Source organism: Amphiprion ocellaris, chromosome 22, assembly GCF_022539595.1.
Source record: "Amphiprion ocellaris isolate individual 3 ecotype Okinawa chromosome 22, ASM2253959v1, whole genome shotgun sequence".
NCBI classification, from domain to species: Eukaryota; Metazoa; Chordata; class Actinopteri; family Pomacentridae; genus Amphiprion; species Amphiprion ocellaris.
Genome location: NC_072787.1, coordinates 21,173,214 through 21,191,288, shown reverse-complemented (window position 1 = coordinate 21,191,288; position 18,075 = coordinate 21,173,214). Strand labels below are relative to the sequence as shown.

Genomic DNA, 18,075 nt, shown 5'->3' with positions numbered 1-18,075 from the left:
TATATATCTTCCAAAAGCACTACTAATTTTTTAATACTGCTGACTTATCCTAACAGTTCTCTCCTTCTGCAGGAGGCTCTGACAAGTATGGGCAGCTCCTTCAGTGACAGGCTCGTGCAATATCTATTTTTATACATATACCAGAATATGTGCTATATCGTTTGCTTTTTCTTCTTGGACAAATCTGTGAAATATAGATAGTAATCTGTGCAATATTAATACGTTTCTATTCATGAAAGAATCTGTGCAATACCACTGATATGTTCAATACTGTTACATCTCAAACTACTACTTGCATATAAAGTGATTACTTATATACTTGTGATGGAGTATTTTTCAGTATAGCGTAGTCTAATTACTTAATACTTCTTTTCCTACTGCCTTTAAGACATTTCAAAGTAAAATAAAGACTGTTTTATTGTCAAACTAGTCATAGTCTGGTTAAGTACAGACCTGTATCTAGGATATTACAAATCATGAAGTTGACTGCAGAGAAAAAAAAACAGATAAATAAATCAATAATAAATAACACAATTCATTAATAAATAAATAGTGCCTTTCATGTCACTGCCAAAACCCCCCCCAATACCTCATTAATAGCAATAAAGCTCTTTTGAGTACAATTAGTTGCATTTTCTGACTGTTCCATTTCCTCAATGAAAGTCTTAATGCCGTCTTTTAGCCTCCTTTAACCACATGAATGAATTTTAGATGATACATTACTAAATAGGCTACATTCTCTTTTGTTGTTGCATTGAATTTAGTCCAATTTAAAAACGTTAGATCTAAACTTTCAAAGATTTACCCATAATAGCTCCACCAGATGTTTGCTGTTCATTCATGTACAGTAGCTGCAGTTTTAGCCACAGAGACCTCCTACATGGCTGCAGTGCACAAAAATGCAGGTGTGTTGCAAGAATAAACATGTCTACAATGTTTTGTGTACGACAGGAAAGTGGGGTAATAATAGACATGCTGCAGGATGTTTGTAGGCTACAATTCAAAGGTCATGGAAAAGGTGTCACTATTGAACATGTTGAGAAACGCAGGAGTCAAACTAAAGGTCAACCGCTCCAGTAAACAGGTTTGTCACATGCGTTTTTATAACGACTTAACGATCCAGTAATACAGGCGTATCATAGATGTCCCTAACTGAAATGACCTTGCACCATAAATAAATAAATTGATGATTATGGTGATATCAGTGTGGGTTAAGTATGCTATGGTTCCAAGTTCAAATCAAACTCCAAACTTTGATATCACCAGGATCCGCCTGTTGTGAAACAACAAAACAAAGCACACAACTCAAGTTTCATATCCGCATGGGTGTGTAACAACCTGAGTCTTTATATTCATGAAAACTGAGCACACTATATTGTATCATTTGCCACTGAAACTAAATCTTGATAGTCCAAATGCAGCAAAAACTTCAAAAATATCACACATATCAGATTATTTTTAAAAAATACTCCGAAATATTACATAATATCATATTTACACAAGATGTTCAGGGGTTACATTGCATTTTTTAAGATTATTATTAATATGCTTTGGAGCCCCACTCATCAGGGTTTTAACCCTACAAATCTGGCCGCTCATAAACTGTTAATAAGGACTATATTGAAATAATCTTCAAGACAGGGCCCCTGCCAAAATGCAGCTATTTTCATGCTCCACTGTTGCATTTTCCCAAGTAAATTTTCAATTAAATGACCACAATCCTGCCGACAGTAAGCTCGTAGCTGTTGGCCTTGAGAAGACAGACATCTGCACTCAAAGAGTCTTTCTGCAAACACTTAACCTACTAAAGAAATGGGATCAACGATGGTGCAAAGAACACACAAAAGCTCTCATTCAGGAAATCATTTCAGCAGCTGATCTCTGACGTGTCTAAATATGTCAGCATTCACAGTGTTGGCTGTTCACTTATTTACCATGAACTTAATTTCACCTTCAGCTAGTATAAATACCACAATAAGACTATGTGGAGCGTGTCAGTGATTCAGTTGGATGTGAGGCTCTTTCTGTGTAGGAGGCTGTTTGCACATGTCTGGCAGGATGAGTGTTTGGGGTCCTGCATGCACTGAAGGATCATCAGGGTCCTGTGGACAAACATGGTTACTGTTAATCCAGGATGCTCTCATCAGACGTTTCTCTTTCAACATCTGTAGCAAGAAAAATGCAACATAATATGAAGACATTGCTATCTATCTATCTATCTATCTATCTATCTATCTATCTATCTATCTATCTATCTATCTATCTATCTATCTATCTATCTATCTATCTATCTATCTATCTATCTATCTATCTATCTATCTATCTATCTATCTATCTATCTATCTATCTATCTATCTATCGACTGAATCAAGACAAAGTAAGATGGAAGTAATAAAAGCTTAAAACTGTCTGCACGTTTCTTTTTGTGGAAATACCCACAATGTCGCAACAGCTACTGAATTCTGCATCTTTTTGCTGTATACAAGGGTCACAGAAGCAGTCATATTGAAAGAATTTGATGCTAAAGCTTGATTTATTCTCCAGCCTTAAACCTGCGCACAGCCTACACAGGTGGCCTATGTTCTTGTAAGTATTTATACTTGGATGCTGGTGTGTCTGCATCGCTTTGCAATGAGTTAGCTAGTTAGCTGTGGTGTTTCTATGCTAGTGTGTTCAGTTTCTTTGCGTACTTCAGACACTGATGGCTGAAACTAAGTAGTTCATGTTGGAGTTGGTGCTAATAAATAGTACTTTTAGAAAAAATATTGTAATGGAGAGAAGCGTGATGACATTGGAACTGACCAAGTCTAGACATAACTATGAAAACAAGAAAATTGCATTTGGCCACTTCAGCACAACACTGGCTATTGCATTTGCATTATCAGATATAGTTACAGCCTATTACATATTGCACTTTGTTTCACAGTGCTGTTGTCATTGCAAATCAATATCCTGTGCATGCAACAAGTGGACCAATCGCAGTTGGTGCAATAACTGTTGCCATATACTTCTGGGTTGGTGCACATCAAGATACAGCATAGGCTACAGTCTAAATCAAGCATTTTTTCAGAGTTTAAAATTCCAGATCATTCATCACAGAGTATCTCAGTGCAATTTGAACCTACTATTTTGAATTGATGACTAAAGATTTTACCACATTCCTTATATAAATCTTACTAAAGCCACAGGAGTGTGAAGAGGCCTCCGGATGCCACTTACTGGTCATTGTCTGTGCAGGTCCAGTGGAAACCTCTGGACTGGAGGGTCTGGATCAGGTCCACAATGGATCCATGACTACATGATTCTCTGTTGAAGAGAAAGCAAGTGATTTCAACTGTGAATGTGATGCTATTAAGGATACTAATTACTGATAAGACGTCATTTACAGTTATTCGCCAAGTATCAAAACAACATTTGTGCTCCCACGTTGTGGAAAATGTTTCTGTCTGATAATGAGTTTAACTGCGGTCACTAGCCAAGAAAATGCAATCATAAATGTTGCATACTTGTGGGCTTTAAGCTTTATACTAAACCATAACATTGGCAGTAATTGAAATTATAAGGTAATAATAAAAGGACTTTGCTCTACAGTCCTGCCAAAAGAGCTAAAAATACTCATGTTTTGGTGAAATGTTAACCTAAAGTATTAGTAAATGATCTATAAACCATCAATAAAGTCATTATCTATGACTGATAACTGTTTAGAAAAAGGGTAACTTATGACAAAGTGGCCTTTTTTGAATAATAACTGAGTTCCCAGTAGTGTTTGCTGTTTTCATGCTCACATATGGGGTCCATCTAGGTTGGTCACCACCTTAATGTTGACATAATCCACCCTCTGAGGATTGAGGCTTTCCAGTTCAACACTTCCAAACATGCTGTAAGATTTTTAAAAAGAGTACCGTCAATATATACTCAACAAAGGGACAAGGACACGTCAGCATTATTCATTGCTTCTTACCTTTTCCTATTGAAGGCGTTAACAATAGACCCATTCAGTAATACAGTGATGTTTCCACACGCCATCTCTGCAAACTAACAAATGGACGGAGATAATCACTGGAGAGCAATTCTCACCGCCAGTTTTGGAACGGCATGTTGCAGAGGAATGACAAACAACACAACTGTGTGTAGAATGTCAGGATGGAAGTATTTCTGCAGCTGGGACATTAAACTCACATTTTGCGAGGCTTGCCTCCATAGAGAATAGACGGGATGGTTTCTACATGCCGACCACTCCGGGCAAGAGTTGAAATCAAAACCTGTGTCAAATTCACGTGTCATTACTTGAGTCATGAATAAACAATTAAAAAAAACAAGTTTAGATGATGTGCCGACATGCAAATTTGTAATCAAAGTCCTAAAGGATCTGAAAAACATTTGGGAGCACAGCTGCAGCTGCCTGAGCGATGATGTCTTAGCTGAATCCCAGTGCTACCGTGTGACTTCTAGATTTCCTCACAGTATAAATACATGAATAAAATGCATTCATCATTCAATACACTTTTTGTGATTAAAATAGGAATAAAACGATAATTTGATGTTACTCTTGTGTCTATATGGTGAATAAGTTGCTATGGTTAGCAGCTGGTTAGCTTAGCTTTGGAAAGTGACTGGAATGCTTTGGAAAATGACTGGAAATGGAAAAACAGCTGCTTGGCTCTGTTAAAAGTTGCAAAATCCACTTACATGCAGCTGTAAAACTCAATAATTAACCCTTTATGTCTATTTATCTAATACAACCACAGACAAGCTGGCTGTTCCCCTTATTTCATGTATTTGCGCTAAGCTAAGCTAACCGGTTGCTACTGTTAGCTTCGTATTTAGTAAAAACAGGTCAGAGTTCAAGCTTATTTCAATATAATGTTTTTGTAGCATTAGTAAATGAACATTCTGTGTATCGTATGCATTATTCTAACATAAATCCTTGAGATAATAACTGCAGAATTAGTCTTAAATGTGGCTTGCTAATGTTGACAGCTAACTCTTAGCCATCAATAATAGCACTGACATTAGTGTATTGAAGGGTCTATACAGAGTTGATATTTTAAGCAATCAAACAATTATAAATAGCAGTTTGTAAATCATTCATTGATAAGCAGTGGTAAGTAATTCAGGTTTCATTTACTTTCAATTGTTTGGATTTTTGTTTTGGGAATTATTAGTTGACTTAAATGTTTCCCTTCTGACAGACAATGTCACATGTAAAAAAAAAAAGTAATTTACATTTTATATCATGATTTTATCTGATTATTGAGGCAATACAGTGGTGCTGATCCAGGGGTCAAAGAATCCTGATAAATGAGGGTGTTGAAAGATATTTAATTAGACAGGAAATAAGAAAGCAGTTTTTCTCTTCCATAAAAATTCACTTTTTTTTTTTTTTTTTACCTTTCTCCATTCATTGCAACATTTTTCTTGTGGAAACACTGTCTTTGGTGACAGTGCTCACAAATTCTAGATAAATACAATGCTTACTGAAGTCACTTTATCTAGAACAAGCAGTATATATTCAAGTTTTGAGATCTTCTGTCTCTATCTTGTCAAACCTGAAAAAACATATACCGGAGTCCTCGTCCTGGCCACAAAAGATGAGGTCATTGAACATGTAGCCGACTAGTGTGTCCTCCAGGGTCCAGAAGTGCCGGAAAACAGCTGCATAGCTGTGCATCAGTGTCCTGGTTTTACTCCAGAAGAGGAACTAAAGAGAAAAAAAAAACAGATTAACAGAAAGATTCAAGGATCACATAAATATGAGCTAAAATACAAATGCTACTCACCATATTGCAAGGCCTGATTTGTGGCATCACATTAAACATCTGATAATAATCCTCCACTGTGACATTACAAGAAGACTGATGGACCACCGCCTCCTCAAACTGTCTCCAGATCTCCTCACAGTCATAACTACACACAAAAAGACAGAGATGCAACTATTAGTCAATTTAAATTGCAATGGAGTAAAAATGGATTGGCAGCAATTCTGAAATCAATAATTAGTCTTGATATATGTCATTTTTACAGAAAAATAAGCCAATATTCTTGTGTACCACCTTCTTAAATATGAATATTTACTGGAAAATAGGACCTTTATCCCCTTTGGGTTATGCGAAACTGGGATTTTTCACCATTTTCTCGGATTTGACAGAGAAAATGATTCATAAATGACTCCAGAAAACAATCAATTGATTAATTGATAATAAAAAGTAATTATTGTCTTCGGCTTTTAAGCAAATTTGCAACGTTTGGGGAAAAACATCCCTGTTATGCAGATCACTAGTGCTTTTCAAACTAACTTTTGGGCTTCATGACCTTAATGTGATGTTCCTCACTAAATTCAATGCCAATTAAAAATAACAGAATAACAGTTGACAGTACATCAAATTACTGGACTGTAATACAGTAAAATCCTGTACATTTCTACACATGAAAATCCTTAACAGAGATTCTTCTAAGGATATTTTGTTATTACAATTAGACTGATGATGTAAGGTGATATAAAATGACGTATAAAACAAATGCCACTGGACTTAATTAAATTAAGTCATGCAAGTTAGAATTCCCAATTTAAAAAAAACGTCTTTTCATGAAAAGCACATCAGTACATGCCCTCGTTCCACAGCAACCACTTCTTTCTTTTTTCTGTCTTTCTTTCTTTCTTTCTTTCTACAGAAGTAAAAAACATGAGAAGAAAGAAACTCACTCAGCATCACTCACTGAACACCACATCAAAACCACCCTTCATCTGGACTTCAATACTGGCCTGATAATGTGCAGCTGATGCCCACCAAAACTTTTTTTTATTTTTCCTCTTTGCTTTGGGCTTTAGAAGAAGATCAAGTCTTTCGACTTTTGAGGCTCAGTTCAAATGAATTCTTGTTTAAATGCATCAAATGTGCATCAGATTTGAAGGTTGGACATGCTATGACATGATAAATAAAGGCTGCACAGTGCGTTACCTTAAGCTGGGGTTAACTAGTGTGATGTAGGTGTAACACCTTCCCACCACAATGTGTTTAATGTTGGGGGTTGTCCCGAGCTGTGCTCTCAGTTGACCCTGGCAGATCTGAAGCACAATAAACCCTTTGAAATGGATACAAAGATAAAAGAAACGACATTATCTATTACATTTGGGAGTGGCACTTTAAAGGTCAAAGATTTGGGAACGTCAGGAGGAATTACTTACATATTGTGACGCTGATCGTGACAAAGGACGCAGATGTTTTAGAGGAGGTGATAGCGAGACCCTGGACCGCCTCATTGCTCCTCTGAAGAGATGCGTGTTTGGACATGTTCTAATCCGCCTCACTGTTGATGAGAAAATAAGATTTTACATCAGGTTTGGATGTGGCAGCAGGCCAGCAGGTACTTTCCTCGGGACTCACAAGATGGGTGTTTAGCTCTGTGCGATTGACTAGAATCTAATTATCTTGTGGCATGTACAGAACTCCTTTCCACGTTTTTGTATTTGTCCATGCAGAGCTGTCAAACTTGGCAACACTCCTACACCCTCTAGGAGATGGTTAACCTTTACACAATATATCTTCTTGTATTTAAAGGATATATACAAAAACACTGTTTTTTAAAGCATTATCAACTGCAGGTTACAGGATAGCACATGCAATCGAAATCTGCTTTGGAATTCAGCGAGGAAATGTAAACACTCACCACTTTCCATGCAGAAGGTTAAGCTGCAACAAATGGCTCCATGGCTGTGATGGGAAATGCTTGGCCCACATCTGACTTCAACTTAAATAGAGTCCTGTTGTGGTGTGATGCGAAGTGTACCCTCCTCTCAGGGGCTAATGGTTGACACGCTCGAGAGGACGTTCGTCATAGGTCAGCGAACACGTCTCCTTACCAACCTGGAGACGTTCTTAAAGGACGGGTGTGATGGGTTTTTTTCTCCAGTCTGTTGTTGCAAAGAGTGGATCCACATGACTCCCATTATGGTGCCGCTAGGAATCTGCCGAAACAGAGGGACGCTGTTCTCTCAGACTCTCTCTCTGATGTAGGCAACAGGACAGTACATATATGCCCTCTATTTTCCTTACTGGACACACTAAATTATGATTTGGACACACTGTCACAAGCTTCTTGTTTGTCCCAAGATGAGCCCAAGGTCTTATGTTGAAGACATAGCACATTTTGTCAGCTACAAAAAAAAACAGCATCTGCTTGGGTTTTATTGGCAAAAACTCAGACACACTATGTGAAGAACACCGTACTGTGGAGTAGGATCAATGGCACCATCAGAAACTTGTTAGAGGTTAACGCAAGAGTTATGCAACACTGGGATGCTGCAATTACTGCAAAATTGCAGCAAGGAATGTTATACTTTCACTGCGTTAAGTACAATATTTTATACAGTTTCTGAATTTCAAATAATGGATCATTCCATTGCAAATTTTTACACTTTTTTGCTGCTCATATGCATAAAAAACTGAGCAAGTTACTGATTCCTGACTGTTAAACTACTGCTAGTCAGGTCAGTTAAAAGGCTTTATTTGTCTTTTTGTTTGTGACAAGTCGCAGAAAAAAGGTTCAGTATGTGATTATTTCATTTTTAGCCATTGCAAGTGCTACCACAGATTTGCACGCTTAGATTAGTCTTGTCCCCATTTAACTTAAGAGTTTCTTATTTGGTTGTCTGGTTGTTTTTTGAGTTTTACTCATAGTTTCAGCATAGTTTTTTCTCTTTGCTTGTTTAGTTTTGCAATCTGTGTGAAAGGTGCTAAACAAATAAAGCTGAATTGATAAACTGAATAACTGACTAACTCATGATTGTGACAACAGAAGTATTTTCACTGTGATTTAAGGGTTTGTTTCATTTATAAGGTTGGGGTTAAAATCTTGACAGAAAAAAAAGATTAAAGAAATAAACTACAGTAAAAAAGCAATTAAATCAAAGGAAAAAAACATTTAATATAATAAAACTTTTAAAAAGAAAATTAAACATTGAATACAATTAAATTATATTAGACAAAATATTTAATTAGATAATTAAACGGAAGATGCAAAGCATGTAATTATGAAATTAAACAAAAATTTTTAAACAAAAATATTAAACATAAAAGATGAAATATTTTAGATAATTAAACATTTAAAAAATACAATTAAACAAGAATATTACACATTTAGATAAATACAAAACATTTAATTAAATGATTAAACCTTTAAAAGTCAAAACATTTAATTAAAAAATTAAATGTTTAATTAGAAAATTAAATCTTAAAGACAATAAAACTTTAAATAGGAATTAAACAGAAAATACAATGAAGCATTAAAAAAAGATTAAGATTAACAAAGATTTAATCGAAAAATTAAACATTGGGAAAGACAAGGAAATTTTTCAAACAAGCCGATAAAACATTTGAAAAAACAACAATTAAACATTAAAAAGACAAAACATTTCATTTTTAGCCATTGCAACTGCTACCACAGATAAGAGTTTCTTATTTGGTTGTGACAAAAAAAAGAGGAAATTATTCATTTCACTGCAGCTGCGTTCTGCAATCAACGGTTAAAACATTTCAACATACATGAAAAGTGATGACTGTAACATTAACAGATTATTATCTCCCTTTTCCGATCAAAGTGTGAATTAAATATTTAAGTTGAAATGTCCTGATTCCTATCAAAACTACTGAAGAGTCTATCTTTGCTCTCTTGTGCACTAAGCAATGTAAAGGACTTCTCATCACAGCAACACATTACATTCTGTTTTAGTTTGTGTTAATATATTCACCAATCAGCCACAACATTATGACCACTGACAGGTGAAGTGGATAACATTGATCATATGTGGTGTTCTGCGGGAAAACCTTGGATTTTGGCATTCATGTTGATGAGACTGAGACACTCCATGCAAATGGCAATCCCAAATGTCACTGGCCTACTACCGCAGGAAAATGCACCCCACCACATCACAAAGTCATACATCTGACAATCAGGAACATCTTGAGGAATATGACAATCTCCCAAGATGTTGATTTGACCTCCAAACTTCCAAGACCCAGTGTGATCAAGCATCAGCAGGATGCAGTGGAACAATGTTGATTCCCAGAGGCCCCACTGCACAACCCAGAGCACCCAAATGATCCACTGCCAACATCCTGGTCTGGACCCCATAGGACACCCTGAGAGGTCCTCTTGTCTATGCCCATTGGTTCAGAGCAATGTTCCCTCTAATTTTTCATGAGTCTGAGCAAACACACAAACTCCCTGAGTGTTCCTTGGACCACTGTGAGCAACATCAGACGTGTGCACTGTGGTCACACCAGCATCACATCCATTCAAGTTACATGGTTCATTAAAAGAATCAAATTACAGTTTTTACATTTCTGTTAAAACACTTTGTCAACAGGAGCCAGTTGAAGGCTGCAGTGATTTTAGTGACACTACAATGTATAAGAGTGAAGTTATTGAATATTTGTCTCTCTTTACTGTTGCAGTGGTTTTGCAAATTGCAGACGGACCCTGTTCACTCCATAGACACCAATGTTATTCCTGTAGCTTGAAAGACAGCTACTTTTGATAAAACTGGGCTTGTAGCACATTGTCTGCCTTGCAACAATGGGAAAGAGGCACCGTTTATGTTTTGACAACCTATATCTAATGAGTTATTGATGCTGGAAGTCTGAATCTGTGAATATCTTTCCAACTTTACTGAACTTGGGGCCACTACCACCTAAGGAGTGATATATTTAATTTTGAAAAAAGCATTTAGCTATACTTAAAGCTTTAAGTGCTTTATTAACATGGAACTAAAAAATTTGTATTGTTTTATTATCACAGGTTCTGTCTGAAAAGAGGTGGCATCATTTTAAACAGTGAAATCAAACTAATAAAATGTAATGACCAACCAGTGAGCAATACTGGATTCTGCAAAAACATAAACAACTTTTTTAAAAATCTAAATCTTATCTTAACACAGTTAATGTATGAACTTATTTTTGTGTGTATGCATGCCATTTATTGATTTATTTAGTACTGTTAACATATCAGAGTTCTGAGTGAATTTTTCTTAAGATAGGCAAAGGCCATTTATTGATTACATATAGGCTCTTAAATGTTTATTAAAAACTAAAAAGCATTAAAAAAAAAAACAACTTAGGCATTTATTGAGTCACTAAAAATACTGTAGAGTACGGACCACATCAGCATGATTATAAGCATCCTCTGGTAAATGAACAACCAGATACTGATGTCTCTCACCATATGGACTTCAGGAGATGACTGGGGGATGATAAACTGTGACCTACTGGTTGGGTTCTCTCTGTTCTCATGTTTCTTACATGTTTGTCCCCTGACAGCCGGGTCCGAATGTTTTCTGAGCAACACACCATACTATGACGTTTTTACAATGATGGTTCTACTATGGAACCAGTTTGACATGTTCAGGTGTTCTTTGTGTGAAAACTCAGAGATTTCAGGTATCAGAAGGTGGTTTTCAACTTTCTTTGTTAACTTTCTGCTTCAACTTTAAATTAAATTTCCTTCACTAAGCCAGCCCTCTGGACTTCCAGTAAGCTGTGTTCCTATTGGCTGTCCAGGTGGCTGCTTGGTGTTATCAGGAACACCTGAGCAGCTCAGTGTTATCAGGAACACCTGAGCAGCTCAGTGTCTTCCTGCTTTATTTAGCTGCAGACAAACATTTCCTCTGCTTCTCTTCACCAGTGAACCGGGTTTGGCTCCATTGCTTTAGTTTGTTCTTTAGGTGTTGGCTTGCAGCTTCCAGCAGTAAAATCGGCTTTAATGTGTTTCTTGGTGTTTTTTAGGGCTTTGTACTGGATAGTTGTCTTGGTAAATGAGGTTCTTTAGCCACAGTTAGCACATGGTGCTAATGTGTGCAGTGATTAGTGGATTTGATGCAGCTGAGTTGTGTCTTTATCTTGGCTGTAGTGAGTCTTTAGAGGTTTTTGGTCAGACACATTCTGTATTCTTGTTTGTGAACCAGCGTTGGTTGTCCAGAAGGTAAGAGTTCCTGTCCTGATTCTCTGTTCTCAGAGGTTCTCTGGTAGGCTGCAGGAGACTTTAGCGTTTGGGTTGTGTTAGTTTGGTTTTTGTACGGTTTCATTTGGACGACTATCTTGAGGTCCCTCCATGTGGTTTAGTGAGGTTTTCTGGAACAGTTCTACAAAGCAACCTGCAGCAGAAGAGAGTTTGAGAGTTTTTAGGAAGTTCTGGAGAGCAGACTTTAGAGCAGCAGAAACATTTGTCAGTAGTTTGAGCAGGAGAAGGTGAGCTTCAGAGTAGAAATGAGACAGAAACCTTCTTGACCCGTGTGGTGAGGTCCTGTACCAAGAGTTTGAGTAGGTTGTGAAGAGTCTGTAGTTCTTTGGTATAAAAGCACAAGCATCGACTCATTAAAGAAGAAAACAGGAGATATTGTTGGTTCTTCTGTCGCTCTGCAGTTTCCTTAGACTGAATATCAAGTTTATATTTTAAATGATTTCCCATGTGAGCCCAAGAAGACTTCAATAAACTCCCTCCATCCCCTGGACACAACATATTTTATTACCATGTTAATTCTTTTCTTTTTTGTTTGTTTGTTTTTGAGTTTTACTCATAGTTTGAGCATAGTTTTTTCTCTTTGCTTGTTTAGCTTTGCAATCTGTGTGAAAGGTGCTAAACAAATAAAGCTGAATTGATAAACTGAATAATTGACTAACTCATGATTGTTACAACAGAAGTATTTTCATTGTGATTCAAGGGTTTGTTTCATTTTTAAGGTTGGGGTTAAAATCTTGACAGAAAAAAAGATTAAAGAAATAAACTACAGTAAAAAAGCAATTAAATCAAAGGAAAAAAACATTTAATATAATAAATTAAACATTGAATACAATTAAATTATATTAGACAAAATATTTAATTAGATAATTAAATGGAAGATGCAAAGCATGTAATTATGAAATTAAACAAAATTTTTTAAACAAAAATATTAAACATAAAAGATGAAATATTTTAGATAATTAAACATTTAAAAAATACAATTAAACAAGAATATTACACATTTAGAAAAATACAAAACATTTAATTAGATTATTAAACCTTTAAAAGTCAAAACATTTAATTAAAAAATTAAATGTTTAATTAGAAAATTAAATCTTAAAGACAATAAAACTTTAAATAGGAATTAAACAGAAAATACAATGAAGCATTAAAAAAAGAAAATTAAACATTAAAAGGTGGTAAAACATTTAAAAAGAAAAACCTTAACAAAGATTTAATCGAAAAATTAAACATTGGGAAAGACAAGGAAATTTTTCAAACAAGCCGATAAAACATTTGAAAAAACAACAATTAAACATTAAAAAGACAAAACATTTCGAAATCAGATCAGACATTAGAACAGAATAAAAGGTGACAAAAGAGCAAAACTAAACATTTAAGAAGAATCAAACTAAAGATAAAACCTTTGAAAGGGCACCAGTTAAACTTTAGAAGATCAAATTAAACAGAAGAAACAATAAAATGATCAAAAGAGCAAAAACAGACAAAGGCCTTAAAGTGTTTTCTAGTCTGAAATGAAAACATCAAGTTGTTTCTTCAAACATTTCCTCTTTCTATGTTCTTGGTTTGATTGTGGACAGATTTACTAAGAACTCATTTCAGAAAACTGATTTCCAGATAAAGTCTACTAGAGGTTGAAGGCATCGATCAAACTAATGTTACCTTCTGATCTCCACAAACTTTACTGTTCAGTGAAAAGAATCAAAGTTTGTTGAGGATTTCTAAAAAACCCACAGGTGAAGGTCTGAGAAGAACTCAGATGGATGGTCTAAATGTGAAATCAAGACTCATGGTCACAAGTTTGAAGGCTTCTATTAACCAGAAAGTTCAAACTAACAGAGAAGTACTGAGAAACTTTTAAAACTTCAGTCCTCAGACTGTCTGAAGGTTCAAAGTAACAGAGAAGTACTGAGAAACTTTTAAAACTTCAGTCCTCAGACTGTCTGAAGGTTCAAAGTAACAGAGAAGTACTGAGAAACTTTTAAAACTTCAGTCCTCAGACTGTCTGAAGGTTCAAACTAACAGAGAACTACTCAGGAACTTAGAAGATATCAGTCCTTGGACTCAGACTGTGTGAAAGCTCAGGTCCTGAGGACTCGGGAGGTGTGGAGGCTTTGGAAAGTCTTGGAACTGAGGGTTCCACCCTCCAGCACAAAGGGTGAAGTCCAACCCCCTGAGAAAAACGGTAGAGACGAGACTCGAGTTAAAAAAAAATCTCGAAAACGACAAAAAATAGATGATAAATGCGCAAAAAAAAGAAGAATTTGTATCTGAGCGAGTAGCTCAGGGGGATAAGAGGATAGACTACCAAGCGGAGGGTCGCAGGTTCGAGACCCGCCAGCGGCAGTTTTCTTTCTTTGTCTTTGTCAGGATTTTGAGAAAATTTAAGAAGGGTCTGGTCTTGAACCAGCGACCTGCAGCTCCACAGGCAAATCCTTAACTCACTGAGCTACAGATCAGATAAAAAAACATAATTTCGTCGTCCCTTTGTCATCGTAGTTGCTGAAGTCACCACATGGGTGGAACCAAGGCGGAGTCTGGGTGGAGTCAGGGCGGAGAGTAGGCGGGGAGGTGGGTGGCGGCCTCCCCCCTCTACTCCCCCACCGCCCACCACACCTTCCCCCGCCCGACGAGTTCTTCGAGTCTCGACGAGTTCCTCGAGTCTCGACAGGTTTTCCCGAGTTTCTGGAGTTTCCACCAGGTCGGAGGCAGAACACGTTGTCATGAAGAGGTGTTGAAGTCGGCCAGGATGGACTGACATTTTACAGCAACTAGAAGGAAGACCACTAGAAGAGCAGGTCTTTAACCACCTTCCATGAAATCCATGGAGTCGCTCCATAGAAATGAAGGGAGGTCAACTTTTATCAACCGCCATCCAGATGTTCAACTTGATATCTTTACTTCGAGATTTTTAGCACCACAAACCTTTAGTATCACACTTGATTATCATTTATGAGGACTTTAATGGAATCCACCAGCAAATTTAGTTTTTGTTGAGAAACTTTATTCTTGTCGTCGTGGGACTGCAGTATTTAAAACTGTTCCTTCTATTTGACCTCATGTTTATTAGTTTTAGTGGAGAAAGTTTGAATTGTCAATTAGTCTCTTAAAAACTAAATAATAAATTGGATTAGTCAAGAGGTTTAAATTTCTTACTTTGTCATATTTTAAATATGACAAAAAAAATAAAAATAAAGCATCTTGAGACAATTTTACCTGTAATTGGCGTTAATATAAATATAAATAAAATTGAATTAAAATTGTATGTATCTTGTAATGTTGGAGTAATTCAGCCATATATGTTGGAAAACACATTTTCTTTGTCCATTAATCTGTTGATTGTTTTCTCCAGTAATTCACTTCTTGTTTTGGTTTATAAAATGTCAAGCCCAAATATATTCAGTTTACTGTCATAAAAACCAAAAAGATTTACATTCATGATGCAGGAATCAGACAGTTTTTCACTTTTTATCTTAGTTTAGTCAGAAAGATAGTTGATAATGTGTGAATTGTTGCAGCTTGTGAGGCGTAGGTTTTAATCTTTGGGGCCGAGTGTCAAAAAACATTTAGAAACCAACATCGACAAAGCACTCAACAAAGATTTGAATATCATTAAAGGGAAATCCAACTTTTGCATGACAATGTCTAATTAAAGGACATTTATTTCCAACGTAAATGTGTGATATTCATCCTCTGGAGCTTTCTCTTCACATTGTCTTCCACCTGAACTGGTTTGGTCGGGAGCATGTGCAACAAACATTTGAAAAACTGCACTTTAACATCAATGAATGACATTGAAGTTTAATCTCTACATAAATGAGACTGAGTCTGGATGTGCTGCTCTGTCATTAACTCCTAAGTTTAGGGAAAGTTAAAACAAACGAGGACAGTTCAGATAAGACTTGAGAATGAGCTTATTTTGAACAAACATCTCAGACTTTCTGAGCTTCAGCACCTCTAGCAAGATATTTTAACAACAATCAACTCAAGAGATCCAGAAGTTGGAGAGAGTTAGCTTTAGCTGAGCCAAAGAACATGTGGGACGCTAACCTAGCAAACATTTCAGACTTTTCTCTGTGAATTCTGAGAAATAATTTACTATTTAATGACAGAGCTACAATCTTAACTCAGTCTCATTAAAACAGACTCTAATTCAGTGTCATCCATCCATATTAAAATGCAGTTACCCAAAATGTTTGTTGCATGAGCTCCAACAAAACCTGTCCAGGTAGAAGGCCACTTTGACAAACAGGAAGTGGAAGATTCCAAGTAGATTTATAGAAGGGGGAACCGGACTGTACTAAGTGTGGTCGAGTATAGAGGGGTGTTTTGTGGGTTTTTAAGGCTGATAATGATTATTAGTGAGACATTTGGAGTAGATATTCATTTGCAGTAAATGAAAGTATTTAAAATCTTGAGTTAAACTTAGAAGAACACAAACTCTAACAGAAAACTTTGTTGATACGTTTTTGTTTTGTTTACAGATGTTAAGTTAAAGGAGTTTTATTCGTGACGTATAACCAATCAAATCACTCCAGAAGACAGAGCGACCACAGGTAGATAAAGGTTCAGAGCCAAAGTAGCACCATTTTTAAATGTATTTATTACCGTAAATCAGTAAAAAATAATATACTGATAATCAGTAAATCAGTCAGTCTCTTTCCTTTGACTTGTTATTTGTACAATATACGATGTATATGATGGCGTTTTTTCATACCAAAGGCTATACTATGATGTTTTCTAAGAGACATACGATGCTACTCTGGTTGTTCTGGCTCTGGGCTGCTGCACTCCTCCTCTGTTGTTTTCTGGATTGTACTCAGCTGCATGCCTTCGTCCACCCGGCCTCCGTTGACTCGTCCCGCCTGCCGTCTCTGGAGCTGAAGCTGGATTGGAACAGACCAAAGTACAGTCCAATCACGATGTCAGCTGCCTCTCAAAAGGCTCTTTCATCTGGCAGGTGGCGGCACTTCTTCTGAGGGGAAGCTGAGCTGGTCCAGCAGAACTTTGGAGATGTGTTCCAGTGGTTGGTGGATGTGTGGGGAGATAGAGAGGGACCTTTGAATTGTTCAGAAAGGAAAACAGGGAACCCATTGGTAGTTTTAGTTTTGGGTGCTACTGCGGTGTGTTTTTTGGGTTTTAAGAGGTGAACAGGAAGAGTTTTTTTTTCGTATTGATTATCTTTTACTTTGTTCCTGGTTGGAATGCCCATCAATGTCAACATGAAGTTCACTTTTAGTTCTGTTTATTTTTATTTCACTAACACCCATTTGTTTTTAACCCCCTCACATGTTGTGTTGTTGTAAACTTCCTCTTTCAAATAAATTCTCGTCTAACCCTCTGGAAACCAGCGTTTGGACTGTTTTGGTGTTGCTCCTCACCTACTGACAGCTGTGGACTAAAGGCTATACTGTGACGTTTTTAGAGCGACATGCTATACTATGATGTTTGTTGGGCGACACGCTATACTATAGGCTTTTTTAATTGACATATCACTGTGACTTTTTTTTGTTCTTGTTTTTTTTTTTTAGCAACATATAAGAATTCGAACAGTTTTAAAAGTTACTATACTTTTACTTGTGCAATGAAATTATTATTCTATGGCATTTTTTAGATGACATATTATACTCTGATTTTTTCTTGAATTACATACTATTTAGACAATATACTGCACTATGACATTTTTTGAACCACATATCATACATGACAATTTTAGGCAACATCCTATCATTATGCGCTTTTTGAACCACATAATAATCTATGTTTTTTTTTTTCTTGCCAACATGCTGTACTATGAACTACAGGCCATACTATGTTATTCTTGAGAAAAGCATACTATACTTTGACATTTTCTGAACTACATCCTATACTATGGCATTATACACAGAGTGCTTTGGTTACATGTTCATTTATAATCTAGATTTTTTTGTTTTTTGACGGGATTACCACAGACCTGACTGTGAACACCGTCGACACCCACCTCAGGGAGACGCTGCCTAAGATCTCAAGGCTGCTTGGTCGTGGTCTTTCTGGCACATACTCTTCCAAGATGAGCCGGGA

General features: G+C 36.5%; 1 protein-coding gene and 1 long non-coding RNA gene across 3 annotated transcripts; both read right to left on the bottom strand.

Moving 5' to 3' along the window:
- Positions 1-399: 399 nt before the first annotated feature.
- LOC111587679 (ADP-ribosyl cyclase/cyclic ADP-ribose hydrolase 1-like) lies at positions 400-7,923 on the bottom strand. 2 transcript variants are annotated; one of them, XM_035942688.2, is made up of 10 exons: positions 7,669-7,923; positions 7,187-7,308; positions 6,960-7,066; positions 5,781-5,907; positions 5,566-5,701; positions 4,180-4,262; positions 3,962-4,035; positions 3,786-3,878; positions 3,220-3,306; positions 400-2,102 (listed from the first exon to the last, which is right to left on the bottom strand). In XM_035942688.2, the coding sequence occupies exons 1-10, from the start codon at positions 7,676-7,678 to the stop codon at positions 2,003-2,005; spliced, it is 939 nt and encodes a 312-aa protein (XP_035798581.1). In that variant the 5' UTR covers positions 7,679-7,923; the 3' UTR covers positions 400-2,002. The 2 variants fall into 2 exon arrangements, with proteins under 2 accessions (XP_035798581.1, XP_023153508.1); XM_023297740.3 differs by having other exon boundaries at positions 6,960-7,083; positions 7,669-7,919.
- Positions 7,924-16,595: 8,672 nt separating this feature from the next.
- LOC129347979 (uncharacterized) lies at positions 16,596-18,074 on the bottom strand. Its single transcript, XR_008600353.1, has 2 exons — positions 17,996-18,074; positions 16,596-17,073 (listed from the first exon to the last, which is right to left on the bottom strand). It is a non-coding gene; the product is annotated as an uncharacterized LOC129347979 (long non-coding RNA).
- Position 18,075: the final 1 nt, after the last annotated feature.